The 11,321-nt window shown below is 41.0% G+C and overlaps 1 protein-coding gene across 1 annotated transcript; it reads right to left on the reverse strand.

The window, feature by feature from the left end:
* On the reverse strand, positions 770-4,912 carry LOC8058160 (2-alkenal reductase (NADP(+)-dependent)). Its single transcript, XM_002443018.2, has 5 exons — positions 4,512-4,912; positions 2,137-2,314; positions 1,708-1,874; positions 1,435-1,517; positions 770-1,326 (listed from the first exon to the last, which is right to left on the reverse strand). The coding sequence occupies exons 1-5, from the start codon at positions 4,764-4,766 to the stop codon at positions 948-950; spliced, it is 1,062 nt and encodes a 353-aa protein (XP_002443063.1). The 5' UTR covers positions 4,767-4,912; the 3' UTR covers positions 770-947.

An 11,321-nucleotide genomic window follows, 5' to 3' on the forward strand; every position in this document is an offset into this window, starting at 1 on the left:
GTTAAATAAATCTATAACTAAGTTATACGTAATCCAATGCATACGAAACTTTTATCATAGTTCAAACATATAATAGTGAGCTTACCATAAAAATTTTACCATAATTGAACCATAGGAACTACATATATAAATTATTCTTATTAATTATAGAAAAAAACATATTTAAAACCACAACAAAAATTTTGTACTAAAGTATACCATATTATATATTTATTGTGTATACCATATTATATATTTATTGTGTAGATGTACTCGTAAGGAGTGCAACAAAATTGAAATTTTCATTTTATTCTTTTTCTATGATTTATTATGTTTTTTAAATATTCAGCGGAAATAAATAAAAATAAAAAAGACAAACCACTCTCTAAACCCACTCTAGGGGGTTATTTGACCGGATTTGAAAGTTCAGAGGGTAGAATATCCAGTTTTATAGATTGAGGGATGAAGTATTTCACCTTAGATAATTTGGAGGTTATGTAGACTTTTTTTCTAATAAAAAATACATATGTGGCAAGATACTAAATGCAATTAAACTCTCATAAAACTCCCACTGAGACTGGATATTTTGATTAAATTAAACCAAATTAAATTAAATGAGCTAATAAACTCAATTAGTGGAGTACCTTCTAGAACATCACGCAAACTTAAGCTACAACAGCGAGTACCTAATACCTATGTGCGATTTTTAGTTGTTAGCATTTATTTTATTTTTTGCACTTCTTGACCACGTTAGACCTTACTTCTTTTAATGCAATCGGAAAAGCATATATTGAGCATAAGTAAAAGAAACGAACAGTAGAAAATCTAAAACTTTTCACACAAGCAGCATAAAACTACAAGCACTACAGTCGTCTACAAACCATCAGTTCCCAGCACATCGAACTCCAACGCTATGGCATTATTCTCAACTCTCCGGGTAGACACATATCACGCCCTCACCGACATACTCACTCCCGAGCGACGGCGACCAGTTGCTTGCCGACGTTGCGGCCGGTGAAGAGCCCGATGAGCGCCGCCGGAGCCTTCTCTAGCCCATCAGCAATGTCCTCAACATAGGTTATCTTTCCCTCCTTGAGGTACCCGGCCATCTCCTGCTCGAACTTGTGGTACTGGCCGTAGTAGTCCATGACTATGAAGCCCTCCATGCGCAGGCGCTTAGCGACGATCTGGAACAGGTTGTGCACGCCCTCTGGCTCCTCCAGGTTGTACTGCGAGATCATCCCGCAGGTCGGGATCCGCCCATGGTTGCGCATGTTGGACAGCACGGCTTCCAGCGTGCGGCCGCCCACGTTCTCGAAGTAGATGTCAATGCCCTCTGGGAAGTACCTGATCGAGCAATGGTAAATAACACAGCTGGAATGATCAGTCCCCTGTCTGTCTGGCGATGCTGAAGCAGGAGTGTACAATGCACACAAGAACAGCTAGCTGGCCAACCTCCTCAACGCGGCATCGAGGTCCTGCTCTTTCTTGTAGTTGAATGCTTCATCAAAGCCAAACTTGGATTTCAGAAGACTCACCTGAATTAAGAAGAGCCGTAATCATTAACGAAATGTTGTAACTACTATTACTTTGACAAGAAACATATAAAGCAGCCGCCAAAAATACAAATGGCAATAACATGCAATTAACTTCATAAAATAGTACATGAACGAGAAATAAAAAAGAAAGCAAATTGTGGCAGAAAACAGAGAAGAAAATTTCACAAACCTTCTCGTCTGAACCAGCACTGCCGACAACATAACAGCCTGTGAGCTTAGCAAACTGACCAACAAGCTGACCAACGGCGCCTGATGCTGCTGAGACGAAGACATAGTCGCCATTCTTGGGCTTGCCCACATCGAAGAATCCAGCCCAAGCTGTAAGGCCGGGCATGCCTGAACAGTATGATATTTGTCATATAATTAGGGAATAAACACTTCAAACAACAGTGTAAGAAAGAGAAGTTGAGATATGGATCGTTTCAAAGGAAAACACAAACATTTGGATTCAGTGGAAGACCGTCAACCCGAAAAAAAATACAATTTGTAAGTTGGATAAAGGCAAGAAAATAAAACAGATTTTGGAGGAAAGCGTTGAGGTTGAGGGGTTAATAATTTGGTTGAATGGTAAAGGAAGTTTGCTAAACAATGAACTCACCAAGAACACCTGTGTAGTACGACAGAGGCAGTTCAGGGTGATTGATCTTGAAAAACGACTCTGGCTTCGGGACGAAAGTGTACTCCTCCCATCCGGTCATCCCCCAGACAAGATCACCAACCTTGAAATCCGGATGCCCAGATGCTATCACCTTGCATACACCAAAGTTTACCAAAGCCTGCACGATTTGCACCAGGGTAAGGGAGCACAGAAATGTGAGGTTACTAGTTGGAAAAGAGCAGGTAAATGGAAAATAACTGGATGCAGAGGCTGAACAGAGTACAGAAAACTCCCATGTTCATTAGAATAAAATAAACTACAAATCAATATTGTGTTTTTGGTCAATATGTGCTGTTCAAACATCAGAGGATAGTTCATTCATTTTTAGCACTATTAACAAGTGAAGGCCTGAACAGAGTACAGAAAACTACCATGTTCATTAGAATAAAATAAACTACAAATCAATATTGTGTTTTTGGTCAATATGTGCTGTTCAAACATCAGAGGATAGTTCATTCATTTATAGCACTATTAACAAGTGAAGGCATTGACTCACAATCTAAATCTTTCCGAATAGTCCAAGTTGAACCGAGTCAGAAAAATCTTGACACCTGAGCACGATTCCAAATTTTCTAGTTATTTGCACAAGGTCAACAGCCGTACAATGGATGGTTGGCTCCTCTTATGACACCATACTAGAAATTGTTTTGTCTATCCCTCCAGATTTTACTTGTCATATTATATTGTTGGAAGTGAAACATTTATATCTTTAACCATCTATTTAATGTTTTTTAACAAGCTAGAATAGGAGCTACCAATTATGTTAATGTGCCATAAGGATTTTTTAGATATGTCCTAAGAAATACTTTTGTATTAATATGCCATAAGAAGAAAAAATTATACAAGTTCATGACACGAGATATGTTTTTAGATTCACTATGAGAAATACTTTTGTAATATATAATTAATATGCCATAAGGGTTTTTTTAAACAAATGGTCAAAAATAATATTTGACTTAGGATTTTTAAAATAGATGGTTAAAGATAATGTTTGACTTAATGAGACATAAAAAAAGAACAGGAAGAGCACAATAAGTACTCATTACTGCTGAATAAATCGAATATTATCAAGTGATTTATTCTCAATTCAAAGTTCAAATCATCCAAGATTTCTCCAAAAATCATATGAACAGGGATTTACCCTTAATTCTCATTGACTAGAAGTTTATATAGATTTCTTTAGTTACTTTATTTTTCAAAAAAATACTGCTACATCTTTTTTTAAAAATATACCTACACTCCAAATTATAAGTTGTTTTTTTTTAGGTACATAGTTTTTGTTGTATATAAACATAACAAGTATCTAGAGTTCTAGCTAAGACTTGCATAAAAAAGTCAAAATAATAGTTTGGAATAGAGAGTAATCATACTTAAAAAATGTACACAAAACACTTTTTTTCCATACTCAGTGGTGGAGACCAAACAAGACAGAACTCTTCCTATTCTACATGCTGCAATCCTTAGTGGAGATATATGGCAAGGCACATTTTTTGGCAAAAAAAAAAAACGCTTGATTTATGACTTAGATGTTTGATTTATTTGGTTATGAGGCAACTTAAAATGCCGACTTGACCATAAAACTCACAAACTCTTCTGCCAGAATCTAAGATTATGGATTCCCTAGTTTTTTGCTAGAATATTCTATTTAGTATTATTATTCCCTCCCCTGTTTTTACCTTAGACTATGAATGAATAATAATAATAATAATAATATAAAAAAGGGCAAAACAGAGCAGAAAGAAAGAAAGAAAGAAAAAGAAAAATAGAGACAGAGAAACAAACTCTCGTCTAGAAGACTCTAATGTAATAAGGATAGAATAGTAAAAATGATAGTATAAGAATTAGGGATAAAAATAGTACTAAATCAATATTCGCGGATTACACGACTTGGTTATCAATTTGTTTCTATATATACAGTGCTGTTACAATTAGTTACCTCCCTCACGATAATGGGCAGTGTGATTTTACTTTTTTTATCATAAGAAATCTAGGCCTTTTTAGTTTCTAAAAAATTTTACAAAATTTTTCAGATTTCTCGTCATATCAAATCTTGCGACACATGTATCAAACATTAAATATAGGTAAAAAAAATATAATTACATAGTTTGCATGTAATTTCCGAGACAAATCTTTTGAATCTACTTAGCCTAAGACTAAACAATATTTATCAAATACAAACGAAAGTGCTACTGTTCACATTTTGTAAAAATTTTTGCAAGTAAACAAAGCCCTAACCAACTAATAATGCTCTGATGATGATCATCGGATGAATAAAATACGACCGAGCTGTCGGTAGTGGTCGATTAAATAAATACCTCTCCGACGACGAAGTCCGGGACGTAGCTGGGCCTGTCGTGCTTGGTCATGCGGCCGCGCATGTAAGGGTCGCACGAGACGTAGAGGTTCTTGACCACCATGGCCGCCGTCCCCGGCGGCACGGCGAGGCGCGCCGTCCCGGTGACCACCTCCATGTCGTCCTCGCTGGGGAACCCCGACACGTAGCGCTTCAGGATCACCCGCTTGTTGGGCACCTCCTGCCCGTCGGCCGACGACGCCGCCGCCGCCGCCATGGCTCCGATATGGTGCTCTCAGTCCCTGCCTCCCTGGTGTGTTTGCCTTGGAGATGGGTGGGGGATGGCTCGGCAGACGCCTGGAGAGTGCGGGCAGGCAGCGCCGCCCCCACTGCGTTGGAACGCATTTATTCTGGTGTGTGTGGTCCGTGAAGGCTGAGCGGCAGTAGTAGATATGTTCTGGAACGCCCACGACTAGCCACCAACGCGCGCCGCCATGGAGATGGAGTGACTGAGTGAGGATTCGTGCTCCTGCCTCCTGGTATCCAGAGAGGACAAGTACATTATATTACAGATATACTATCCACCAACCTCTGCCAGGCTGGGCTGCTTTCACTAAAAAAACAAAAACTTTTCAAAATTTCTTATAATCTTATAACACATATATGAATCATTAAATATAAATGAAAATAAAAATTAATTAAACAGTTTGCATGTAAAACATGAAACGAATCTTTTAAGCCTAGTTAATTACTCCATGATTGGAAAATATTTGTCAAATAAAAACGAAAATATTATAATGTTAAAATTTCAAAAACTTTTGAATCTAAATAAGGCCTCAATATATCCGTGATCTGTCTGGGTTATGACGGGCTTTGTTTGATTTATTGTGATAGAAAAATACTATTAAATAGGTAGATTTAGTATATTCAAGTGAATAAGATGTCGGTTGAAGTTCGGAGAGTACTGACTGCCTAGTATAGATTACTGTCATGTATAGAAAATTTCTTGTAGTCGATCCTCATGTTTGTTTTGTTTTGTTAGAAATCAGCTCTTTGCAAACACAAACACAGGACACAGGAAACAACAAGAACAGAGAGGAATTGGGAGAAGTGAGAGCTCTTTCATTCACTTTCTTTCTTCTTTCTTATTGCTTACATCTGGTGAGGATTACATCATATTTATAGAGCATGGAGTGTGTGTGAACTCATTGACTTTCTCTCCCTCTCTCTATTAATTTGGCCACACTCAAAGTCTTACATTCATACACTATTCTTAGTCTTTGTAAAGACTTTGATTTTCAACACTCCCCCTTGGCCAAATTTATGCCATGTGTATGCCTCGTTAAAAACTCCCCCCAAAAAACCCAGTGGGAAAAAAGGTAGGAGAAAAGAGTACATCACACGCATCGTTTATGTTGCACGTGTCGCCTCGTTAAAAACCTTGCATGAGAAAACCTGGTGGGAAAAACTCATGAAGAAAAAAAGAGTACGACAATTGATGTTCGAGTCGGTCTTCAGGACCGACTTGTGATCTTCAGGACCACAGTCATGGGTTATAATCTTTGGGGTTGGTCTCCCCCTGAACCCTGCAACTCTCTAAGCCGCCTCACACTTGTTTCATGGACACACTTATATAAGCTAGAGGTGGGTAGAGATTTTGTGAAAAGCTCTGCGAGGTTATCGCACGACCTTGCTTGCAGGATATTTATCTCCCCGCTCTTCTGGAGCTCGTGGGGATAAAAGAGTTTTGGAGCAATATGCTTCGTGATATTGCTCTTGACATAACCCAGGCACATCTGTGCAACACAAGCCACATTATCTTCATAGATAATGGTGGGGGTGTCGGCGACGTTCAAACCACATGACTTCTGGATGTGATTGATCATTCGTCGCAACCAAACACATTCTCGTGCAGCCTCATACAGAGCAATTCTCTCTGAGTGGTTGGTCGATGTGGCAACCAAAATCTGTTTCACAGACCGCTAGGAAATGGCTGCTCCACCACAGAGAAAGACAAAACCAGTCTGTGATCTGGCATTATGCGGGTCAGACATATAGCCAGCATCCACATATCCCACCATGGTTGGAGCTTGGTTCTTCAGGAACCATAGACCATGGTCTTGTGTACCTTGTAGGTACCTCAAGATGGTCTTGACGCCAACCCAATGCCTCCTAGTTGGGCCAGCACTGTACCTTGCCAACAGATTTTCTGCAAACGCAATGTCATGTCTAGTGCAGTTTGTGAGGTACATCAGTGCTCCAATGGCGCTTAAGTATGGAACTTCGGGTCCCAATACTTCCTCATCATCGCCCTTGGGTCTAAATGGGTCCTTATCCGCTTCCAGGGATCGGACCACCATGGGGGTCTTAAGAGGGTGGCACTTGCTCATATTGAATTTTCAAGTACCCTCTTAGTATAAGTGGACTGGTGTACAAACACTCCTTCAGGGAGGTGTTCGAGCTGCAGGCCCAAACAAAACTTGGTCTTGCCCAAGTCTTTCATCTCAAACTCCGTCTTGAGGTAAGCCATCGCTTCCTCAATGTCCCTTGTAGCCCCGATGATGTTCAAATCATCAACATAAAAATCCATCATTGGATTTCTTTATGAAAACACAGGGACAATCATCATTATTGATGTAACCTCTCTGCAGGAGAAAGTTACTTAATTGGTTGTACCACATCCTTCCGGATTGTCTCAACCCACACAACGACCGCTGCAGGCGGACGCTAAACATGTTGCGATTTTGATTCGGTCCAGGGATCTTGAGTCCTTCAGGGATTCTTATGTGGATTCCCGAATCAAGTGACCCATACCAGTATGCGGTCACAATATCCATCAACTGCATTTTAAGTTCAAGTTAGCTGCCATATGTATCATATATCGGAACGTTATGCCACCATGGGAGAGTAAGTTTCATCATAATCGATGTCGGGTCTCTGCGTGAACCCTTGTGCCACCGGCCTCGCTTTGTGCCATGTTTATTCCTCTTCAAGAGGAAGACCCATTTGCATCCTTCAGGGATGACTTTGGAGGTGTTGGGACTGCAGGCCCAAGAAGCCTCTCTTTCATAAAGCGAGCGCAACTCTGCCTCAATTGTGGCTTTCCATTAGTCCCAATCTGAGCGCTTCTGACACTCTACCGTGGACTTTGGTTTGGATCCGGATCCCTTGAGTCAACAATTTTGAGGCAAAATGTGTCGACAACGGTGGTCTTTCTATAATATGACTCTCCTGATTCCACATAATTAGTGGCGATCTCCTCATGATCGTCCTCCCACTCATCGTGATTTCCCATAACGATTGAGTTGGAGCGTTCTGATCTTCCAATGCGATGGTGCACGCTTGACGCATTGGGTTTTCCATCTTCAGGATGGTGTCCTTCAGGGACCTCCTCAACTTCAGGTTGAGTTGCCACTTCAGGGGCATTCTCGACTTCGGGTCGAGCTTCTTCAACTGATTCTTTAAACGATACAAGTGGCTCAAGACCTTGTCTACGTGGACGTCTCCACGGAACCTTGTCTGAGCACCCAGAGGTCTCCCCCTCAACCTAGGATCAGGATGGAGACAATAGAGTTGGTAACCTTCAGGGATACCCGAACTCTCTCTGGCACATTTACTACAGGTAAATGTGGCCTTGTCATTTTTCTAATTAGTGAAGGCATTTGGCAGCTCATTTGCAGTAATTTGCAAATGCATACTTTTCTGAACTTCTGGTCCAGATTTACTTGTGTGTGTAGAAGGAATGCCTTTATTCCTTTCATGCAATTTTCTGACATTCTTCTGGATGTCTATCTCCCCCTAATGCTGGGAAATGCAATCAGCGTACCGAGCCTCATGAAGATCCCCAGTCATAGGCTCATACATCCCAACTTCTGGTGGGGTTTCTTTGGTGTATGCTGATATGGCGATACTGGCACATATATCGCACAACTTAATATACGCAGATGAGAAATACTTTCTTTCTCACACACTAGCCATATGGGGGATGTGCAGTTGACCTGAGTTGGATACATCTTGCAGTACGCAATGCTGCATGGCTCCAACTGCTGGTTGGTAGCCACCGATTTTGCAGCAAAAGCCATGCAATTCACATAATCCACTTGATCCTTTTGATCAAGGATTCAACTAGGCCATTTTTGTGCCTCATCCCTAATCTTCAGGAGGGATGGCCTAGTGATCAACCTTCCCTTTGCACATGCGGTGCGAATAAAATCTTCAGGATTAGGGAAGTATTTATGGCCAGTAGAATTATTGATGATTTTCTCATCATATCCAACTCAGGATGACCCAATTGGTCATGCCATATTTCTCTAAAATAATATGGCTTTTATCGCAACATATTTCTTAGTGGGATTGTGTATATGTAGTACAAGCCCAATGAAGGAAATACATCCACCACATACTTTAAATGCTTATGGGAGAACTAGTGCGGCACTTCCGGTGCCCTTGATATGAACATTGCTTCTGGCAATGGTCATAATACTTCCATTTCCTAGTCAATGTTTGGAAATATCTAGTTTCCCTTAACATTATATTGGTGGTGTCACTGTCTGCAGGACATGTTTCCGCTTCAATCATATGGGCTCCCACCAGGTATGAGAATTTGGAGATTTGGCATATGTTCAAAGGCCAAAAACCAACATTCATAACTTATTAAAAATGCTCTGCAGGAGCATGTGTGGCCATCACTCAACATGCTATAAATGCTCTTCAGGAGCATGAATGGCCAAACTCAATGGTGTATATGGACATTTCATTGCGACTAACATGATATTCAGGGATTAGCAGGTCCCTAGATATATCACATAAATCAGGAGAAGGTTTTCCCCACTCACATCCACTTGGATGTTTTCACCATCTCTTTTCACGGTGACAAATGTGTCTTCCGTATTTCTGAGCTTCATGCTCAGTGGTGAGGTGGGATTTATGTTGACTCTCCTTGTTCTTGCTTCTCGAAGAACTTTGCAGAGATCAACTATGTGTTTTAGGGGCACGACACATGTGGAACCCATGTTCCATGCCTCCACATCTAGAACAGCGATCCTGCTGCTAAGATGTTTCACCTGTGACCTTCTTAAATCAGCTTTTACCCCCTTGGGATGACACCTCTTTTCCCTTCCATTTTCCCTTTTCACGGCCATCTTTGTGGTTGCTAGAACTTCCAGCAACGCTAACATGTGCTTCGGGCACAGTTGCCGTGCAGAATGATCGTTCTCGAGAACCTCATTCTATTGCTTTTGCAATCAATAGTACCGTTATCAGCCCATAGTACTTCAGGTACTAATATATTGCTGATATAGTACTATGTTGTCGGGATGGAAGGCATAAAAGAGTTTCTCTGTTCATATCTTCGTTAGTGAACTTCTGGCCACATAGACGCGATCTAGACACAATCTTGTATAAAGCAGAGTTGTACGCTGTTACATACGTATAATATCTAAAATGTAAGACGATCCAGTCATATTGACTTCTGTTGGTTTAAAGCGGTCCTTCAAGGACTGCTGTGAAACCATTGGATCGTCCTCATTTATATATTCAGACTTTAGGTCTGAGTGTAAATGATATTACAAAGAGTGCAATGCCTCTGCTTTATCAAGTATTGTGCGCTCATCATTGCTAGCTTCAGGCTGAACAATGGTGTAATCAAGGCATCAGCCGTCGAGTTTTCATCTCAACGTCAATCCTCAAGTGAGATAGCTGCTGTCATTCACAGCTAGCTTCGCGAATCCTATTTTCGCAGTGTCCGACCAATGACTAGTGAATGTCGGTTACGCGTAATCTTCAGGATTACGATCATGTGTAATCTTTAGGATCACATATTCTTATATAGTCTTCAGGACTATATTTTTCCAAATATCTCATGCATATAATCTTCAGGATCATATGCGGTTCTCATAAGTACTTGCATAAATATGCAGAAAATAAATTATTGCAAGGCAGTAAATTGCAATAAATAAATATGATTTGTAGTGATAATAAAAAACTTGCAAATAAAAATAAACAGTCATGCCATGTGAGGACTTCAGGCCTTAACGATTTTACGGGCTTCTGGCCACGTAGTGGTATGACATGGTGAACTGCAGGTTCACTACTTATTGTTTGCGGGCTTCGGATCATATGTATGTGGCCTTTTAGCCTCTGTATATGGACCAAAAGTTCGTGGACACAAGGCTTCAGGCCTTTGTCTAGCAGCTTCAGGCCGTCTAGATAAGTGGTCCAGTGCACATAGATCAAAATAAAAATGTCTTTTGATTGCAATCTTCAGGATTACAATTAGGTGTAATCTTCGGGACTACATTTTTTATTTCCCGCATGTAATCTTTTGGATTACTTTTAATGGAGTAAATACGTAGAATTTAAATGCAGTAAGTAATAACAATAATAACAAAAGAAATATGGTGGACTTCAGGCCACACATGTTTCACGGACTTCGGGTCGTGTATTTTGTATTATAGTGGACTTTTGGCCACCCTTTTTTACGCAAATAATATGCACTACCCATCCTAAATGGGTTATCAGACCAAAATCATCTTTCATGGGCCGACAAGATCGGCCCAATCAATTGTGGTCGTTCATCACGATGGACGGCCCAGATTCACTCTGGCCTCATATAAATAGGGAGGATAAAACCCTAACCCTATCCATTTTCCTCTTCTTTCTCTCTCTTCCTTATCTTCTTCAGGAAGGCAGGAAGAGGAGCAGGTGGGAGGTGGCCTTGGCACGGCGGCCTGCAGCGGCCGGCCCGGCGCGCGGCGGCGCTCTCGTCCTGGCGCGTGGCCCGTCCACGGCCGGTCTGGCTCGCGGCGGCGCCTGCGTCCTGGCTCGTGGCCCG

Source organism: Sorghum bicolor, chromosome 8, assembly GCF_000003195.3.
Source record: "Sorghum bicolor cultivar BTx623 chromosome 8, Sorghum_bicolor_NCBIv3, whole genome shotgun sequence".
NCBI classification, from domain to species: Eukaryota; Viridiplantae; Streptophyta; class Magnoliopsida; order Poales; family Poaceae; genus Sorghum; species Sorghum bicolor.

Coding starts and splice junctions, on each gene's coding strand:
- LOC8058160 (XM_002443018.2), bottom strand. CDS start 4,766: ATGGCGGCGGCGGCGGCGTCGTCGGCCGACGGGCAGGAGGTGCCCAAC. Junction 2,315..4,511: donor CGGACTTCGTCGTCGGAGAG/GTATTTATTTAA, acceptor CAAATCGTGCAG/GCTTTGGTAAACTTTGGTGT. Junction 1,518..1,707: donor GTGCTGGTTCAGACGAGAAG/GTTTGTGAAATT, acceptor TTCTTAATTCAG/GTGAGTCTTCTGAAATCCAA.